Source organism: Sciurus vulgaris (assembly GCF_902686455.1).
Source record: "Sciurus vulgaris genome assembly, chromosome: 2".
Lineage (NCBI taxonomy): Eukaryota > Metazoa > Chordata > Mammalia > Rodentia > Sciuridae > Sciurus > Sciurus vulgaris.
Window position 1 is genome coordinate 14,564,858 of NC_136462.1, and position 19,613 is coordinate 14,584,470.

Consider the following 19,613-nt stretch of genomic DNA (forward strand, 5'->3'; position numbering starts at 1 on the left):
GCACTTTTTTAAAAAAGCAGATGGATATTTTCAGGCATGAATAGTTACTCCAAAAAAACTCCACTTGTGACAATTCTGTAAGAAGGAGATTTTGAAATGGGGATCAGAAGAGAAGGTCGATCCAACTTCTGAAAGTCCCTGTTTGGGAGCTGGCTGGCTGGCGCCCAGCAGGAAAAGCAAAACCTCCTTTCCTCTCTGTTGTTCTGCCTCCCCTGCCCGCTCCTGCTCCCTCTAGCTCCCTCTGCTTCACCCTGCCAGGGGACTTTCTGCCCTCTGGTGCATGGGTACCAGCTCTACCCAGAGACTCACCTAGAGGATAAGTCAACCGCCCTGCGCCACCAGAGGGGCTGCTTGGTCCAGCTCTCTCCCTCTGAACTTTCGTTCACCCAACCTCTCCGCCCCAGCCATCTGTCCTGAGACCAACCCCACAGGCTTCTGCAGCCTCCTACAGTGACCAGATCTAGACATTCATTTCACAAACAGGAATGGGGTGCCTGCTATGTGCAGGGCACTGGGCCCGGAGCAAGGGCCATGCAGATAGACAGCTGCGTGCCAACAATCCCAGCAGGCAATGCAGGCAATGGGAGGGCACCGTGGGAGTACAGTGGGGCTCAGCTCACATAGCCAGCCATGACCAACAGGGCTGCCTAGGTCAGGTGGCTTCTGCGTCTTCAAACTGGGGCTGGAGTTCAGGTGATGGTGGAGAGGAGGTCTTTTGAGGGGAGAGACACAGGAGCCAGGACATGAGTTCTCAACGAGCAACAGGCGCTGAGGGAACAGAGAAGGGTGGGATGGGGTAGGATGCAGGTAGAGACGAGGGCTCTGGATCCAGCTGCCTGGGTGTGAATCCCAACCCTCCATTTCATACCTGTGTGACTGTGGGCAAATTATTTGACTCCTCTGTCTCAGTTCTCCACATGCAAAATGGCAGTAATAGTCTTATAGATTTGGAGCATTTAAGTGCTTAGAACAGGTCTGGGCACACAGTAGATGCTCAATAAATGCTAGCTGTAACTCTTGTTATTACTATTACTCGTGAGGCAGGGGCACTCAAGCCTCCTTGAATTCTCAATCAAACTGGTTAGAAGTTCCTCTGTGAGATCCCTGGACTCCCTCAGGATCCGGGAAGGACCCGGGGCAGAAGCCCAAGAAGCTGTGGCAGAGCCCCAGGTCCTGGTAGCCTCAGACTGAGCTGGGGCAGGAGGAGAAAGGCCCAGAGAACAACACTGAACTGCATTTATTGAGTGGCTACTGGTGTGCCTGCGCTGGTGACACCCAAGTGAACAATGAAAGGCCACTCTTCTCCCAGCTTCTCCGTGGGTTCTCTCCGTGGTTTCCCAGGAGAGGCCGATGACAGCCAAGACCCTGGGAGTGCATGTGGCTGCGTGTAGCCAGGCCCACGCTGAGGCCCACGCAGCGCTTCAGAGCCTGAGGCCAGGTCAGGATGGAAGTGGTGCTGGTGGGGGACGCTCTACCTCCAGGACAGGCTGCGCGAGCCCCAGCCACCTTGGCCCACGTCTTGGCAGGCGCCTGGCCTGTGGCCTGCGGTCTGTCGGTGTGACAGGCAGGGCGTGGACTGGCAGGTCTGGGTGTGCCCGCGGGTGGTGGGAGAGGGAGGAATCGGGCACGACGTGGCCCGGGCTTCCCGAGGAGGAAGGGACCCGCCGGCGTCTCTGGGCCACTCCTGCTGGCCGCGTGCGCGCTGGCAGTAAGGGGGCGCGGGCGCCGCGCAGGGTAACGGCAGCCGGCGTTCCAGACTGTCGCCGCGCAGGTACGTGTCCCCGGGAGCCAAGCCCCTTCCCCTCGCTAAGGTCGTGGGTCCCCGGCGCGCCAGGCCCTGGAAACCGTTCGGGGGGTCGCGGTCTGGCCTGGAGCGGTGGCGACCAGCTGGGCGCCCTCCCCAGCGAGGTCCTGAAGCGCGGCCGCCGCGGACGCGCGGGGCGCGGGACAGGTGCGGAGCAGCCGCGTGCGCGCGTGCGTGTGCGTGCCCGGGGGCGGAGACGCGGCTGCGACCACCCGGGGTCTGTGCCCGAGCAAGCGCCGGCGCGTCCGGATCCGTCCCTGGGTGGGGTGTCTCTGCCTGTGGTCGCCGCCGGGTTTAGCAGCCACCCCCTCGGCTGGCTCCGTGGCCACCCGGTAATTACTTCCCCCAGAAAAAGTGTCCGACCGCTAACCCTTCATTTCCCTGAGCTCCGAGCCACCTAGAGCCCAAAATTCCCTTCGGGCTTTTCCATTCCTCCCTGCAAATCTGCGAAGGGCGCTGAGATCAGACAGGGCCCCCGCCACCGAGGGAGGGGAGAGCTCGCCGGGTTAGCCGGCAGGAGCAGGGACCCTGGTCGCTGGTCGGCGGGGGACCCCACTCTGGCGATCAAATCCCCAAGTGAGAGCACAGCGGCGCTCTTAGCCCTTCAGTGGCCCAACAGTGACCCGTGGCCAGATGCACCGGCCAGGGCGCAAGAGAAGTGAGCCGTTAGGGATTTAGCAGCGGGCAGAGGAGAGCACTGACTAGGAAAGAACCCGAGGCGGGTGGCTTTGGGCCCGTGACTAACCATGGCTGTGAAAAGGAGATAAGAAATACTAACCATGGCCACCTGGCAGAGAGGAGAAAGAGAGGTTGGGGAGGGGGCGGGGTTTGAAAGGACACAAGTGTGAGATGCGAGAGTCATGCTTCGCCTCCCCCCACCAGCACAGATCGGCATCCCAGAGCGGGGGAAATCCTGAGCTTAAGAGTAGATGCAGTGGACTGTGCCATGCTATAGACTGTAGGGACTAGGCTGCCGTCCAGAGCCCAGTTCCAGAACCAGATGGCCTGCCTTCAGCCCACCTAAGTGCATGCCAAGCAGGTGCTCTACCACTGGAGCACCACGCCCAGCCCACATCCCCTCTTTTGAAGCCTTGGTGTCTCCTTCTGAGAAAAGGGTAAAAAAGTAGAGTTACTTCCCAGGATGGTCATGAGCTCATGCAGGTAGAGTTCTTACCTCAAAAAGCTTGCCATGCACCTAAATGTCAGCTCTGAGAATTCTTGTTTTAACTAGGATCTTGCACCCTTCTGGGTAAACCTCACCGTGGGGAGAGAAGACTCATCTAACAGGAAGTAGAGTGGAAAGAAACCAGCCTTCTGTGTTGGCCCAGTGAGGAAGATGATGTGGTGGAGGAGGGACATGGGCCTCAGCTTCAGAATTCCTGTTTCAGCCTTGCCAGCTGGCTGGCCTCTAGTGAGATTCTTTACCTTTCTGAGCCTTCATAGCTCATGGGGGAAGTGGAGATAATAATACTTCACAGAATTGTATAAAAATTCAAGTCAAGTAACCCTGTGGATGAATCTAGCACGTGACTGGCCTGAAGTGGTTTGAGGTAAAAGTGATATTTATGTTCCAGCTATCTACTGCTACATAAAAATCACTTTAGAAGATATTAACTTAGCCAGGAGCTGTGGCAGTGGAGTCCCAGCAGCTTGGGAGGCTGAGGCAGGAGAATCTGGAGTTCAAAGCCAGCCTCAGCAAAAGCGGGGCGCTAAGCAACTCAGAGACCCTGTCTCTAAATCAAATACAAAATAGAACTGAGGATGTGGCTCAGTGACTGAGTGCCCCTGAGTTCAATCCCTGGTACCCCCGCACCCCAAGAAAAAAGAAAAAAAGAAAAAGATATTAACTTAAAAGAATGCCCATTTATTTTGCTCACAAGCCTGTGATTGGGGCAGGGCTTGGTGGGGACTGATCTCGGCTCCTTTGCAGCCTCAGCTGAGACGGTCTACCGGGGGCTAGAGGACGCTCTTCCATGGTCACACATACGCCTGCGTGGCAGACAGGTGGATCCTGTCGGTCAGTTGGGAGTGTGTAGCTGAAGCTGTCAGCCAGGATCTCTTCTGAGTTTTCTCACTGTGTGGTGCTTGGGTTTCTAGAGCCGTGGTCTCTTGAGGCCTGGGCCCAAGCTGGGACAGAGTTGCTTCCACCTTATTCTGCTGGCCAAGTTGTCACAGAGCCTACCTAGATACAAGAGGAGGGGACCTAGACCCCCACCTCTCCACGAAAGGAATAGCAAATGGTCTGCCACCTTTCTGGATCTACCACAACTTTTTTTTTTTTTAAGTCTTCCCTTTGTTATTTTTATTTTTTCCCTGGGTGCCATGATTTAATTCATATTTTGCAAAGGTGAAGGGCTTCTTCTGGAGAGGACCAGCAGAGATCCGATGTCCTGATCATCCAGTCAGCATCTCTTGTCCCAATTCAGGACTGAGGGGGCGGGTGTCCTATATGGTGGCTTCCCTAGCATCCGTTTCTCAGGAACTTCTCAGCCTTCAGTCCCTGTCTCGGCCAACACCATGCCTTTAAAACAAGGAGAAACCAGGGAGACAGTCATTTGGATTCGGGGACATAGATTTTAGCAGGTGGCCTGGGGTCGAGCGTCATGGGCGCCTCTGCGGTTCTCAGTTCCCTGGACGAGGCTGCGTGTTTTCAGGAGGGCTGCCGCCTGGGTGTTTGCCGTGACTGTTGTCGTACATTATTAGGTTATTAATTGGTGGGGTGGAGCCGTCAGGGTAGGAAGACAGGAGGTGGTGGGGGCGGCAGGCCCGGGTTGCCATGGCAACCCCAAGGCCTGTGCCGTGCTGCAGGCTGCAGGCAGGGAGGATGCCTGGGCAGCTCCAGCCCCCCCAGACCACAGGCTCTCTTGGCTGGAAGTCTCTCTGGGGCAGCAGACCGCCATGGTGATGCGTTTCCACCCAGGGCCGACCACCCACACCCTTCCTCTTCCTGTTACCTCATCCATCTCCTGTCTGTCTCCCCCAGTTCATTAGCTTCTAACTTCAGTTTCATCCACACTGGCCTTTCAGGCAGGCTGCGGGAAAAAAGGAAATTTAGTCTCACATATTCATTAAAGGCTAGACACGGTTGGTGTGTGTTTTCCCCGGCAGAGGACAAAACAGACCCAGCAACTCCTTCCCCAGAACACTTGCTACCTGCGGGAGATGGGCACTCACCGTCGTCCACGCTCCCATGAATCCCATTCACCTTTATCGAAATACATTAAACTCAGACCTCGACCTGCCCCTCACCAGCACATGACCCTAGCCTGTCTTCGGGGGGAAAGCTGGGATGGTGACACTTGCCTGCCTGCAGTGAGGTAGCCTGTGGGAAGCACCATGCCTGGCGTATGATGGTCTCTGAAGTCACAGAAGTACCCACATGCCGACCCCTCCTCAGTGCCTACCTGTCCTTTGGAACTCCCGGCAGCCGCCTCCTTTGTGAGGAGCCCTGACCCAGATCTCCCAGCCACAGTGAGAAAACACTTTTAGAAGTCTCAACCAGCCAGGGAAGGATGGCAGTAACCCAGAGCAGGATGGGGTCTGGGCAGAGGGCATGGAGGGGAGAGAGGTTCACTCTCTGGGTGTCAGGGAGCGCTGTGTGCAGGAGGTGGTGTTGGATCGGGTGGGAATGCAGCCTCCCACACCGCAGCCCTGAGAGATTCTGTTTCGGTGAGTGCGGGCAGGACCTGGAAATCTGCATTCAATAGCGCCCCAGCCAGGGGATCCTAATACAGGATCGAGGTTCAACGGAAAAGCAGTGCTTTGAAGAAGCTGGGGGTGGGATTTGACTTTGAAGATTGGCAAGAACACGGAGGTAGTGGGTGAGTGACACTTTGGGAAGAGGAACCCCGGCTGGGAAGCAGGTGAGCTCCAGGTAGGACCAGGGGAGCAGAGGGTGTTGAGGCTGAGGGGTCCCTCCTTCCTCCCCATCAGCCTTCTGCTGTCCACCTCCCCTCTCAGGGCACAGCTCAAAGCCCACCCCACCCCGCGGCTCCATGGCAGCTGCCCCTGCTACACATGGCTGATTGGTCCCTGTGGCTTTGGCTTCTTTGCCCTAGACTTTGTCTCAGCTGGGGGGAGGTGGAGGGCAACATCCAGATCCCTCTTTCCTTCCTTCCTTCTTTCCCTCCCACCCCCTTTCTTTCGGTTATTAAGTATTTATTCAGTACCAAACTTGTGCTGCATAGTTTCATCACTCTCTTTCTCAAGAGAGAAATTGGGCCTCAGCTTATGGACCAGGGAGCTTGTGAGCAGTGCAGATCTCGGGCACTGACCCCGACCTACTGAACCGGAAACTGTTCTCCAACAAGATTCCTGGAGACTGATGTCCACACTGATGGTAGAGATGCACAGGGTTTTAACATGGCATGTGGAAAGCAGAATAAAGCCCCCAGCCCACGATGCTCCCTCTGGGTTGCCTTATACAGCAAAGTGGCGTAAGGTAGCAGGTGGAATTAAAGTTGCTGATCAGATGGCCTAAGGAGATGGCCCTGGGTTCCTGGGTGGGCCCCAAATTATCACAAGGGTTCTTACGAGTGAAAGAGGTGGCAGGAGGGTCAGAGGAGGAGTCGTGCCAAGGTGGGCAGCAGACATGGTGCAGTGTGAGAGGACTCAGACCACCACTGCAGGCTCCCAACACGCAGGATGTCCCAGCCACGCAACTTGGAAGCCTCTGGCAGCTGGTGAAGGCAAGGAAACGGACTCCCCCGGCTCCTAAGAAGGAGCACAACCCGGCTGATGCTTTGGTTCTAGCCCAGTAAGACCACGTCAGACTTTTGACTTCCAGAACTATAATTTAAGACATTTGTGTTTTTTTAGGCCGCTAAGTTTGCCGTGATTTGCTGTAGTAACCATGGAACACAAGTGCAGTGTTTAGAGACTGTCTTTGGAGCCAGACAGCCCTGGGTTCAAATCATAGCTGTTCTTCTTACCAACCGGGTGACCTTGGGCAAATTGCTTGTGACCTCTAGTTTCATTTGCTCCATCTATAAAACAGGGACAGTCCTGCCACATAGAGTTGATGAGAAGATTAAACTGGGGAGTATTCAGAAGGCACTCAGCACAGTGCCTGACCACGGCACATGCTCAGAAGTGGCACACTGAGTTGCTCTAGGCCCTTCTCTAACACCAGGAGGGCCTTGGTAAGTTCTCTGCTCCTCCTCCTCTTGGCCCCTGGCCCTTCTGGCAGAACCAGACTTAATTCAGACCTGTCCCCTTCAACAATGCAGCACCACTGGGTGTCCAGGTGACATTGGCAGCGGCTCCTGGGTGTAAGTGTGCTACAGTGAGGCTGCTGCAGCTGGTCGTGGACCTGGTTTGTGTTCGTCAGAGCCCCTGGAGAGCCTCTCAGGCCTCCACCCTGACTAACCCCAGTCAGCAAGTAGTTTGGGTAACTCGCAGCCCAGGAGGGATGACCTGGTGCGCCGTACCTGCTGCCTCACCAAAGGGGCCTGCCTGCTCTGCACCCTTTCCAGGGGAGTCAGCCGGTGGGGCAGGAACTTCCGGCCAGAGGGATACCATCACCACCACCACATCCCCACTTACTCTCTTTGAGGACCTACTAAGTGCAGGCCCTGTGGGGCCTCATCTCCCTTGATTCTCACAGAACCCACTGACAAGTGACTCTCAAGGTCTCAGAGCCAGGAAGTCGCAGCCTTGGTATTTTACCTCCAGGTCTGGGTCAGAACCTCTCTCATGTGACACGAAGTTGCCATCACTTGCTGGAGGCCTCGCATGGTGCCACTAGGTTGGGGCAGACCCCAGGATCCTCTCTACGTGGACTCCTAGGCTGCCCAGAAGGGGAGCCAGGAGGTGTCCGAAGGCCTTGTGGCCTCATCCTGTGGCCCTGAAAGCAGCACCAGCACAGCCGAGCAAAGCCCACAGCTCCAGAGCCAGGTCCCAGGAGCACAGCTCATGCTGAGCACCATAGGGCATCCAGGGTGCAGGCTGACCTTCTGGGGCTGCCACCCGAGTGGGAGTCCACGGTGCTTCATGGCTGCCTGACCGTCATCGCTGGGGTGGGGGAGGGAGGAAGGGAGGGAGGGAGAATATGACTGAGAGGCTGAGAAGTGGCATATCTGGTCCAGTCCAGGCCCTTCTGCCTTCCTGGGATGGAAGCTTGGCTGGGACCCAGGACTCCGGCTTCTCGCCCCTCACGGAATCCCCACCTCTGCTTGGGGGCCCCTTCTTTGATTCTGCCATGTTGGGCTGAAGGACAGAAGCTTGGAAGTTGGGCAGTTTCTCTTGAAACTGCAGTTTTATGATAGGCCCGCTGTTATAAAAATTTTTTTTTAGTTGTTGATGGACCTGTATTTTATTTACGTATTTATACGCGGTGCCGAGGATCCAACCCAGTGCCTCACACATGCTAGGCAAGCGCTCCACCACTGAGCCACAACCCCAGCCCCCACTGTTTTTCTTGGAGAAGGTTGGGGCAGGGTGGGGGCCTCTAGGACCCCTGGGACCCCTGCACCATGTCACTACTACTTCTAATCCTCCCTTCTGGTTTTAAGTTAAAGACAGAAACCTCGCACCCAAGAATATGGCGTGGGCGCTGTGGGCATTTGCTGATTCAAGTAAAGCTGAGGTCAGCAGCACCCCTCCGTCTGCATCCCGAGGCCCAGCGGGGAAGGCAGGTGGGGTCCTCGGCCTGGAGAGAGGAAGGGCTGCTACTCAAGGGAGGCTCAGTGCCTCTCCTGGGAGGGTCCCTGGGGTGCTGAGGGGAGGAGGGGACTCGGGGCCATCAGTGTTCCCACAGGTGTAGACAGCGATGGTGTAGATGACCCAGGTCTGTGTGTCACGTTAGGCTGGGCTGCCCCATGAAGAGAGCCAGGCGGTCACCCTCAGTCCTGCCTCCTATCCCCCGTCCTCCCGTGCAACCTCAGGGAACGCCAACCACACCCCATCACTCAGGAATCGCATCTGTGTCCAAGTGCAGACGACTGAACAAGCCTTGCTTGTCACTTGAGGAACTGATACGGAGGACAGTTGACAAAGTCCTGCTATGTGGCAGCATTTACTTGGAGTCCCCTGGCTTTGGAGAAGACAAGTCCTGCAGATCACCTGATGGAACAGGGAGAACCAACGTCCCCTGTGAGCCCCACGCACATGGCGTGCATGGTTTTCCGGGCTCAGGAGGAACTTCCCTGGAGCCTACCTTGGAGGGAGGGGCCTAAGCCGAAAGGGCAAAACACCTGAAGCCAGCAGAGACCTTCTGCCATGGCTCTGCCATCTTTAGTGGCCAGGTCCTGGCCCAGAGCCTCTGCCCCTCCTATAAGTTGAAGGCTGGGCAACCTGCAGTGGGCTTTGCACCAGCTGTGCCACCAGAGATGAGGAAGGTTTAGTGAGTGCTCCGGAGAGCCCAGCCCTGTGCTGGGTCCCTGCTTAGGCCCACAGTGGGAAACACCAAGCTCCTCTATTCCTGCAGGAGCGTAACCCCGTTGCCCTGTTGGCTGAGACAGATCTCAGCCTTCCCTCTCGCCCCACCCCCACCCTCCCCGTGGCACTAGAGCCATCCAGGGAGCTTTGGAAAACTGATGCCCGCACACTTCAGTTAGCCTGGGGTGGGGCCTAGGCAAGCCTACTTTTATAGGCTCTGGGCTGTTTTCTAATGCATGTGGCTAGAGCTGAGACCCACTGACCCAGATGTTGTCTGCTGGTGGAGCAGTGGTAACAGCTTGAGGGCCCCAGTGAGAACAATCAGCTTCCTGGGTCCTTTCCTGCTGCCCCTTTGTCCTTGCTGGGGTCCACAATGCAGCAGTGACCATGATGTGTGCTAGTTACCTGGGTGTGGGCCTGAGTGGCTTCCGTGAGGATCCCGGGGCAGGGGCTCGATGTCCCTTCTCTCCTGGTGTCCAGCAGGGGCCCAGGAATGGCTTCATGGCTAGAATGAGTGCACCCAGTCCTCCTGCGTCCTCCCACTCCCCAGAGGCACCTGCCCCAGTTGGGTCTGAGCATTCCCAGCTGCGCTGCTCGCTGCCTTTGGTGCGCGGACCGTGCTGGAGGATGGAGGTGCGTGGAGGGATCCGCTCTGCCACCCTCATCCTTCTGCTGGCGTGTGGTTCCTCGGCAACCGCCCAGCCTGACTCCAGATTGGAGTTCACATGATTCTGCTCGGCTCAGGAATGGGCAGCCTCCAGCTGGGGATTCTCTAGACAGAGCTGGGAGGTTGGGAGAGCCTGTCCTGGCTGCAGGGTCGCCCAGTCTCTGCGGAGCCACTGCAGGAGCCCGGCTGTGGGAGGTTTGAGGGCAGAGCCCAGCTGGGCGGGCAGAATCAGCGCAGCCTCGTCCCAGACTCCCCACCCCCTGGAGGACTCCCTCCCTTCTGATCCAGGAGTAGCCAAGGCCAGGACTTTGCTGCCTGCTTCTCTCCTGACTACAGAAACCTCGCTGCCTTCCTGGGGCCCCGGAGACTCCAGAGAAGCTGGGTGGTGCAGGACAGAACCATTGGTGGGTCAGGAAATCAATCTAGTAGCTCATGACCTGTATTTAAAAAAATGAAATAGAATATCAGAATGCATGGAAAGTAGCGGGGTAAGTGTCGCTTGGGGGAAATTTGCTTCTCTGTATGTATGCATGTGTCCACGGCTCGGTGTGCTGGATCAAAATGCAGAGTGGCTTTCCTGCTGTGGTTTGTGGTCAAAAAAACTTAAGGCAGCAAGCCAGTGCATGGGCTCCTGGGTTCTGGGTTCAGAGCCACCCTGACTTACTGTGTGAACTTGGGGTGCTTCTGTGCCTAACCTCTGTGGGCTTCAGGTTCTGGGAAATGGGTTCACAAGACTCATAGGGACTTTGTGAGCCCTGAAGGGACTGAACTTTGAAGCCATTCTGAGGGCTTTAGAAATGAGACCCTTTTGTCCTCGTGGAGTGAGGCTATGTGGGGGAAAGAATGAGAACTGAGGAAAAAGGCAGCCCGATTCCTGCACTTTCCTTGGGGGGAAATACCTTCCGAAATGAACTCTTTTAGGAAAGAAAATGGTGAGCCCCAGGGAGCGGAAGCTGGGCCTGCAGGAAATTCCCCAGCTCTGTGGCAGGGGCCCCATGAGCCATCCCTGGCTCCGTGAGTAGCAGCTGTCTGTGTGTCTGAGTGCACCACATGGAAGAGTGGGGTGAGGCATTAGGGTGCTGCTCATGGACCCCCTGAGGCCCAGTGCCTAGGCTCCTCTGCCCCGACTTGGACCTTGCAAGAGACCCCAGGCCCATGTCACGGAGGTGTTTCCTTCCTGCTGGGGGCCTAGTTTCTCTGGGTCCTTGAAGTCTTTGGGGACCTCTGCGCATTTGTCTAAGGATGTGCCTCCAGGCACTGAGTCACTTCGAGTGTAGTTTCTGTTTCTGAGCTGGATGATAAAGTGTCCTTTTGATTGTTTTCCACAACCTCCTCCAGGGTGGGAGACCAGGGACTAGGTGCATGCTGGGCTTTCTTTCCTCTGTGGTTGCAGAGATCGTTGGCCTGGTGGTACATCCTGCAGGTTCAGGGGCCTAGCCCAGGACCACGCTTGCTGGCCCTTGTCATGACTTCCTGGGGCCTGGAGCTTGAGCCTGGGGTGGGGGTGGTTGCTCAGTGGCCATCCTGTTAAATTGTCAGAGAGCCAGGTACAGAGGAGAGTGTGGCCCAGTCAGAGCTCAAGACCCAGTCTGCCTTGGCAGCTCGGTTCCTCCCGTGAGCCTGTGTTTCATCTGCAGAGTGGGGGCTGCTGAGTGTGGTGCCGGGACAGGACAAACGCAGGAGGGGTCCGAGCTTCTGTGAGCCCGTTCACGCAGCTTCTCCCCGAGTCCAATGTGATCTTTTTGCTTTTTAGGGTTCAGAGTTCTTCAGGAGACCAGGGAGGGAAGGGACACTTCTAAAAGGCATACTTTCCACCCGGGGGTGCCTGTCCTTGGGGAGTGGTAGGAGGGAGAGCTGGATGTGAGAAGGCTGAGTGAAAAAGCAGGACCCTCTGTCCAGCTCAGGGAGCCCAAGCAGAGAGGCCAGGAGATTCTGCCTTTCACTGTCCTGCTTTAATTAATGTCATCTCTGCTCCAGCCTCAAACCCCCTACCCATCTACTTATGGATTCACCCATCCTCCACCCACCCATCTACCCACTCACCCATCCCCCACTCATCTGCCTATCCACTCCCCATCCCCCACCCACCTACCTATCCGCTCACTCATTACCCATCTACTTACCCACTTACCCATCCCCCGCTCCTCCACCTGCCCATCCATCCATCTATCCACCCACTAACTCATTCATCCATCCATACACTCTGGCTCTACCTACCCATCCATCTACCCATCCATGCATCCACCCGGCACCCACCCACTCACCTGCCCTTCCTCCATTTAGCCATCTGTCCGCCCACTCACTCATCCATCTATGCGCCTACCCCTCGCCATCAACACACCCACCCAGCCACCTACCCTTCTAACAAAATAATTTCCGAGCGCCTGAAGGACCAGGTACTGAGGAGCTTCTCAGATTTGCCCCCACTATTCCCCACTCTCCTTCTAACCAGCCGTCTGTTGCTCCAACTTCTCCTTGCCTCCTCTCTGGCCTCGCCTGCCTCATCCCTAAATCCCGTCATGCCAAGCTACTTTCAGTTCCCCAGAGCACTCATTCTCTCCTCCTCACACTGGATGGGTTGCTCACGTTTTCCACAGACAGAAACCCCCCTCCGCTTGGGCAGCCCTCCCCGCTTTTCTTGGTCATAGCATAACTGCCATTGCTCAGAGCACTTTCCTGACTGGATGAGGCCAGGGAACTCCCATCAGGTCAATACTCTTCTTACGGCCTTGTTTCTTTATCTTCTCCCCTGCCTCATGGGGCTAAAAGCAATGACTCTAGGGACAGTATGGAGTGGAATGCCTTCCGTATAATAGATGTTCAATGAGTTATTTGTTATATGAATGGATATGTGACTGGATGGGTGGTTGGATGGATGGATGGATGATTGGGTGGGCAGGTGGATGGGTGGATAGGTGAGTGCATGGGTGGATAGGTACATGAGTGGATGGATTGGTGGGTGGTTGAGTGGGCTAATGGAGGATTGTAGCATCCCCAAAGCTGGGTATGACTTGGTTAGATTTGTGTCTTTTTGAAGTGGTGAGACGGAGACAGGAAGCCCAATAAGAGGCTGTTGCCCTGACATTGGGAGGAAGTCTTGACCAAACCAATCAAGGGTGCTGGTGAAGAGGAGATGGATGTGGCAAATACTTAGGAGAGGAAAATGGTAGAACTCATGATTAACTTAATGCTGTGGCTGAGGATGAGGGCCGAGGCTGAAGGCCAACTATCCAACATGAACGATTGGGCAGGTGGGGGCATCCCTTCCAACAACAGACAAGTGGAGAAAATGATGCACCCAGCACGGACCTCATTTCCTGGGTCCATCGCTTTCTCCGCAAATCTGTTTTGTGAGGGCCGCAGCTACCTGTGCGAACTTCAGCCTGGGGAGAGGCCTGGGAGTCATCCGAGCACAATGGGGTTAGGATTGCAAGAGATGCCGTCCCACAGAGTAAGCCGGGCAGAAAGAGCGAATCAAGGTGACTGTTGGGGGTTCCCTGCAGCACCCCTAATGGACACCGTTGTGCGTGGCAGTGACTGGTGTGTACGGCACATCACTCCTGTTTTCCAAGATTGGAGGTGTCCCAAGGCTGGGAGCCTGTTTTTGTTTGCCTCTAAGTCCCTCATGTCTAGCTTGCTGTCGTGAATGTTTTACCTGCTCCACCAATTCTTGTCCCAGTCTGAAAGTACTGGACTGTCTGGCAAGCTGCTTTATCTCTCTGGACCTCAGTTTCCTTGTCCCTAAAATGGGGACAGTAACAGTGAAGTGAAAATGGGATAAGAGGACAAATGCTCTGTAAATTGTAAAAGATTTTGCAAATAAGAGGGTAGGCACTTGACAGTTTCAGTCACTGGTTCTTGAGCGCCCGAATCAGTCTGGAGATGCCCAGGCCCTGTTCCAGTTCTGCTCACAGATTCTGCTGGCTTCCACCACCTCGGCTGCCCTTCCCTGGGAACGCATATAGGACATGTGAATCTTCTAGACTCTCCTAGTGCCTTGCTATCCAAAGTGTGGTCCAGGGCTCAACAACCCAGCTGCAACCGCATCACCTGGGAGCTTGTCTGAAATATCAAACCTCAGATCCACAGAGTCCAGAAACTCTGGAGGCTGAGGCTCTACAACCTGTCTTAACAAACTTCTGGGGGATTGATTCTGAGGCAGCCAAGTTCAAGAACTGCTCTTCTTTTTGCTCCAAAATGAACAGAGGAAGGTTTAATCTCCATGTAGTAAATGCTTCTGCTTGACTCTGAAGACTTGAATTATTTCTGACTTTGGTTACCAGAGTTAACTAACTGCTGGCCTAAAAAGAGGAAGCTGGAAACCGTCACCCGCCCCGCCCGGCCCACACGTCCACACGCTCACCACTAGTAAACAGCAGACTTCAGACCTGGTGACTCTCCGGGAATTTCCCAGACCTGACAGGACATGCTTTCATGGTGGCTTCGTCTTCCCTGTGTTATTGGAGCTGGGAACCTGTGCTTACGAATGGATGGTATCTTCCTGCGCTCCCTTCCTCTGGGCACCAGAATACAGAAGTGAAAGCAGACAGACACACCCAAAAGCACGCGCGCTGGGGTTCGGGATGTGAGACGGTACAGCAGCCAGGGACACAGTGGGATGGGCCCGCAAATAGTGAGCACAGAACTCCCAAATGATCCAGCAGCTCCAACCCTGGGCATGTGCCCTAAAGAACTTGGAGTGGGAACTTGAAGAGACCTGTGCACATCCGTTCATAGCAGCACTGTCTGGAATAGCCAAAGGTGGAAACAACCCAGATGTCCCTTGACGAATGGACACATGGACAAAGGTGGTACGTGTATATACGAGCATTTGAGCCAGCCCTAACAAGGCACATGCTACAACACGAACACGGATCTCAAAGACATTATACTAAATGATAAAAAGCCAGACAGAGGACAAAGACTAGCTGGGTCCACTTCCTCAAGGTCCCTAGACAGTCAGGTCATAGAGTCAGAGAATGGAATGGTGGTGGCCAGGGCTGGGGAGTTGGTACGTAATGGGCGAGAGCTTTGCTCCTGTAAGATGGACAGTCCTGGGATGGGGGGTGACAAGGGTGGTGGACGCAAAGTCACCGAATCCCTCCCAGCTGTTCTCACATGGTGAGGATGATAAGTGCATGCTGTGTGTGTTTTGCCACAATTAAACCAACAAGAAGCGCCCTCTCTGCCACAGCCTCAGAGGTCCTAGGCTGTGTCCTGGAGAGGAGAGGGGTTGAGTCTGACCTGAGTCCAGGTGGGGGCTCAGGTGGGCTCAGGCGAGTCCTCAGGTGAGTCCTCAGGCGAGCCTGGGGCAAGTCACTTCCTCTTTTGAACCTCAGGTTCCTCACCTGGAAAGTGGGAACTGGCATTCACTGATTTCTTCTAGAAGAAGCTACACAATTCAAGCTGGGGGGAGACCGCAGCAAACAGGTGGGCGAGGCCGCTAGTGGAAGAGAAGGACCAACGACCCTGATAAATAAAAGACCGCAGAGCAGCAGAGCTGAGCACCCACAGGGTGATGGGGTGGGGTGGGGTGGGCCGTCAGAGGCTGCGCTCTGGCGGAAAAGAGCAAGGCGGTGGCGGGGTGGGTAGGAGGACCTCAGGAAGAGGCTCAGCGCATGCAGTGGCCAGGCACAGGCAGCCGGCCGGCGTGCCTGTAGCGTGTGGGTGGCAGGCCAGGTGGGGACACTGGAGCCAGGTGGTGTGGGCCTTGGAGACCTCGTGAGGGTTTGAGTTTTATTCCAGGTGTGGCTGGAGCTGTCGCGGAGGGATCTGGCCTGTGTTTTGAACGCTTCCTGTGGCCGCCCTGAGGAGGCTGTCTGAGGCATGAGTGGGGGCTGCTGTGGGGCAAGGTAGGGGGCAAGGTAGTGCTGGGGGAGGGGGCATTGCTGGGGGAGGGGGGAACTACAGGGAAAGAGCTAGTGGGGGGGCAATGTGGGAGAACTGGGGAGGAGGAGGAGGGGGAGACACAGGAATTGGGTCCAGGTAGGAGAGGGTGTGGCTTTGGACCAGACCTTTTTCTTGCTCATTTTATGGACACTTATGAAAAGCTACTGTCCCTTTACCCAGGAACAAGGAATATACCTTATCCACAGGGGGTAGTTCCAAGGCCCCCGAGGGATGCCTAAAGTCACAGATAGCACCTAACCATGGATAAGCCGTGTGTTTTCCCATGCATACACAAGTATCTTAAAGTTTAATTTATACATGAGGCACAGGAAGCAATGAACAGCAATGATAAAATAGAACAGTAATAACCCTACTGCAGTCAAAGTTATGGGAATAGGATCTTTCTAACTATCTGGCCATGCTGTGCGCCCATTTTCTTAGCCGCAGCTAACTGTGGGTAAGAGAAAGCGTGGATATGGAAGCCACAGGTAAACGGGCACGGTGCTTAGATGCTGACTAGATTGAGTGTGATCGCAGAGAAACTCCTCCCTTTCCGGTTATCCTCCACAGCCTCCAAGTCCTTACAGGTCTCCAGCCCCTTCCTTCCCAGCAGAGCCCCCTGCAGAGCCCCCTGCAGAGGGAGGCTGGGGAGGGAGGCTGTGGAGGGAGGCTGGGGCTGGGTGCAGCAGGGCTTGGCTCTGGCGAGAGCTACCTGGAAAATGGAGTCTGGTGGTCTGAGACTTGATGGTGACTCTGAGGGCTTTCCCTTCAGGGCCTGAGAGTCCCAGCTTCACTGTGAAGCGTGGAAGCGCAGCGTTGGTATCTGAGAGTTGCTTAGTTCAGACCTCACCTGTTGACAATCTCCAGCCCTGTAGGGGGGACCTTCTCAGTTGGGGTGATCATCAATTATTGACTGAGGGTGGATTGAAAAAAGTCTTTGCCACCCTCCAAAGGAGCGCAGTGAACCCAGAGAATCACAGGAGACCTGTGCTATTGAGGTTTCATGGGAGGCGGGGTTAGAAAATAAAATGTCAAAAGACTCTTTCAAGGAGTGATATGGAAAAAAGGTTGAAAAATGTTGATTGAGACCCAGTGAGATTTTTCAGCTGAGAGAAGTATTCAATCAATAGAGGTATCCAGACCTTTATCATTTCCATATGTTAATTGATAGAGTAGGCTTACAACAAAACATTTTATTCTATTGTGTTCCAATTTATTTGTGAAAGTCTCCAAGATAGCAGCTTCCCGCTGATTCTAGTAGGTTCGCCCCCTCGACTCCCCTCTTAACACCTCCCCCCGAGTGCTCTGCATTTCCCTCCCATCACTCAATGTTGTCCTGACACCAACCTCTGGGGCAGGTGTCTATACCTTCATTTTCCAGATGAGGAAACTGAGGGTCAGAGAAGGTGCCTGGCACAACCTGGCAGTGGCTGGCCTGGCCTGGTACTCATGTCTCTTAGTCCCTGCTCCAGAACCTTCCTCAAGCTCCATGGAGGAGAGGATAGTCAGCGCTTGCTGAGAAGCACCCAGGAATTCAGCAGTGCCCTGGGGGATGCTCCACTTCTGTTTCTTTCCAAAGCAGACGAGGATGTGGACGTTGAGCCTCTTCTGATGCTGTCTGGAGAGGATCCGGGGTCTGTAACCTCAGAGTCAATGGAGGACCTAATTAATACACTCCAAGATTGGCAGTTATTGCTGTAGACAGGACCCTCACTTTTGCATGTGGGTTGTAATTGATCTTTGGAGAGCTGGACTCAGGATAGGCTCATCTCCTAGCATCTCCTGACATCACTTGCTGCACTGAGGGACCAGGAAAATAAACAAGGGACAGAAATAAGGGAAGATAGAGAAGAGGATGGGGAGCCACAAGCCCTGTGACCCATTCAGATATTCTAGTTGCATTGGAGTTGGCTGGTTACCTCCTCCTCTTCTTCTTTTGGTACCAGGGATTGAACCCAGGGGTACTTAACCACTGAGCCACATCCCCAGCCCTTTTTACTTTTTATTTTGAGACAGGGTCTTGCTAAGTTACTTAGGACCTTGTTAAGTTGCTGAGGCTGGCCTCAAACTTGTGATCATCCTGCCTTAGCCTCCCAAGTTGCTAGGATTACAGGAATGTGCCCCCACGCCTGGCAGGTGGTACGTCTTCTAAATGAACCAGATCGGCATGTTGAACACTGCCCGACATACAGTAGGCACTATACAAGTGTTAGCTACTATTATTCTAAGCCTTTTTCAACCTTTGACTTGTAGGGGCTCACCGGCCACCAGTGACGCCCAATCCTTGATGTAAATTGAACCACCTTCTCTAAACAAGATGGCGGTGGGGAAACCAGCCCAACCCTTGAGCCCATGAGGGGAGAGGCCCCTTCTGGCCCAAAGATGAGAAACATCACTACAGATAACTCCTCGCTGAGCTGCACCATTGACCACACCATCCACCAGACGCTGGCCCCGGTGGTCTATGTCGCCGTGCTAGTGGTGGGCTTCCCAGCCAACTGCCTGTCGCTCTACTTCGGCTACCTGCAGATCAAGGCCCGGAATGAGCTGGGCGTGTACCTGTGCAACCTGACGGTGGCGGACCTCTTCTACATCTGCTCGCTCCCCTTCTGGCTGCAGTACGTGCTGCAGCATGACAACTGGTCCCATGGGGACCTGTCCTGCCAGGTGTGCGGCATCCTCCTGTACGAGAACATCTACATCAGCGTGGGCTTCCTCTGCTGCATCTCCATTGACCGCTACCTGGCCGTGGCCCACCCCTTCCGCTTCCACCAGTTTCGCACGCTGAAGGCGGCCGTGGGCGTCAGTGTGGTCATCTGGGCTAAGGAGCTGCTGACCAGCATCTACTTTCTCATGCACAAGGAGGTCATCGAGGACAAGGACCGGCACCGCGTCTGCTTTGAGCACTACCCTATCCAGGCCTGGCAGCGCAGCATCAACTACTACCGCTTCCTGGTGGGCTTCCTCTTCCCCATCTGCCTGCTGCTGGCCTCTTACCAGGGCATCCTGCGGGCTGTGCGCCGGAGCCACGGCACCCAGAAGAGCCGCAAGGACCAGATCCAGCGGCTGGTGCTCAGCACCGTGGTCATCTTCCTGGCCTGCTTCCTGCCCTACCACGTGCTGCTGCTGGTGCGCAGCCTCTGGGAGGCCAGCTGCGAGTTTGCCAAGAGCATCTTCAACGCCTACCACTTCTCCCTCCTCCTCACCAGCTTCAACTGCGTGGCAGACCCCGTGCTGTACTGCTTCGTCAGTGAGACCACCCACAGGGACCTGGCCCGCCTCCGAGGAGCCTGCCTGGCCTTCCTCACCTGCTCCAGGAACAGCCGGGCCAGGGAGGCCTACCCGCTGGGCGCCCCGGAGGCCTCTGGGAAAAGCGGGGCCCAGGGTGAGGAGCCCGAGTTGTTAACCAAGCTCCACTCAGCCTTTCAGACCCATAACTTGCCTAGGGTGGGAGGGTCCCCCACCAGTGGGCTGGCCTAGCCTGGGTCACCCACGTGCGGGCTACGTGAGGCCTGAGCCCTTAGCCCACGGACCTTGTGGTCCTGAGCTTGCTCGCCGGCTGCCTCCACTCCCATATGCAGGTGCCTCTTCCTGCTGGAGGGAACAGTGGGCCTGGGCCGCAGCCCAGAAGCCTGTCTAGCTTGCCAGGCCCGGCGGCCCTGTGGAGTGTGGGAATAAGCCCCCTCTGCTCCTGGCTGGAGCTGCTGGTGGGAGGAAAACAGGGTCACTTCCAGGTTTGCCAAAGCAGTTGGCATGGGGGTGTGGAGTGTGAGGACCTGGGAGTGGCCAGTGGGGACCTGTGTGTTTACCTGCGAGGGTCTTTCAGGGCCACCGTTTTCACAGATGATACCTGTCCAAATGTACCACTGTCACCTA

The 19,613-nt window shown here is 55.6% G+C and overlaps 2 protein-coding genes across 10 annotated transcripts in view; one reads left to right on the forward strand and one right to left on the reverse strand.

Annotated features, from left to right (window-relative positions):
- The first annotated feature begins 1,500 nt into the window (after nucleotides 1-1,500).
- Nucleotides 1,501-19,569, forward strand: GPR68 (G protein-coupled receptor 68). Of its 8 annotated transcripts, none has more exons than XM_079128974.1 (3): nucleotides 1,501-1,771; nucleotides 15,188-15,278; nucleotides 17,991-19,569. In XM_079128974.1, exon 3 carries the CDS (start codon nucleotides 18,090-18,092, stop codon nucleotides 19,215-19,217), a length of 1,128 nt encoding a protein of 375 aa, XP_078985100.1. In that variant the 5' UTR covers nucleotides 1,501-1,771; nucleotides 15,188-15,278; nucleotides 17,991-18,089; the 3' UTR covers nucleotides 19,218-19,569. The 8 variants fall into 8 exon arrangements, 7 of the variants coding, with proteins under 7 accessions (XP_078985100.1, XP_078985099.1, XP_078985104.1 ...); XR_013762133.1 differs by lacking the exons at nucleotides 1,501-1,771; nucleotides 17,991-19,569 and adding exons at nucleotides 12,593-14,659; nucleotides 15,594-15,666; XM_079128972.1 differs by lacking the exon at nucleotides 1,501-1,771 and adding an exon at nucleotides 12,602-14,659.
- Nucleotides 17,362-19,613, reverse strand: part of DGLUCY (D-glutamate cyclase) — a 45,462-nt gene continuing 43,210 nt past the window's right edge. The window contains exon 13 of one of the 2 annotated variants that reach the window (XM_079128969.1): nucleotides 17,362-17,537. The gene's annotated coding sequence lies outside the window, so the exon portion shown is untranslated. Of the gene's footprint in view, nucleotides 17,538-18,296; nucleotides 18,420-19,613 lie in introns of those variants that run through there. The other variant, XM_079128967.1, reaches the window with a different exon arrangement.

Bases quoted from the DNA above. Each gene is read 5' to 3' on its own strand.
- GPR68 (XM_079128974.1), top strand. From the start codon at position 18,090: ATGAGGGGAGAGGCCCCTTCTGGCCCAAAGATGAGAAACATCACTACA.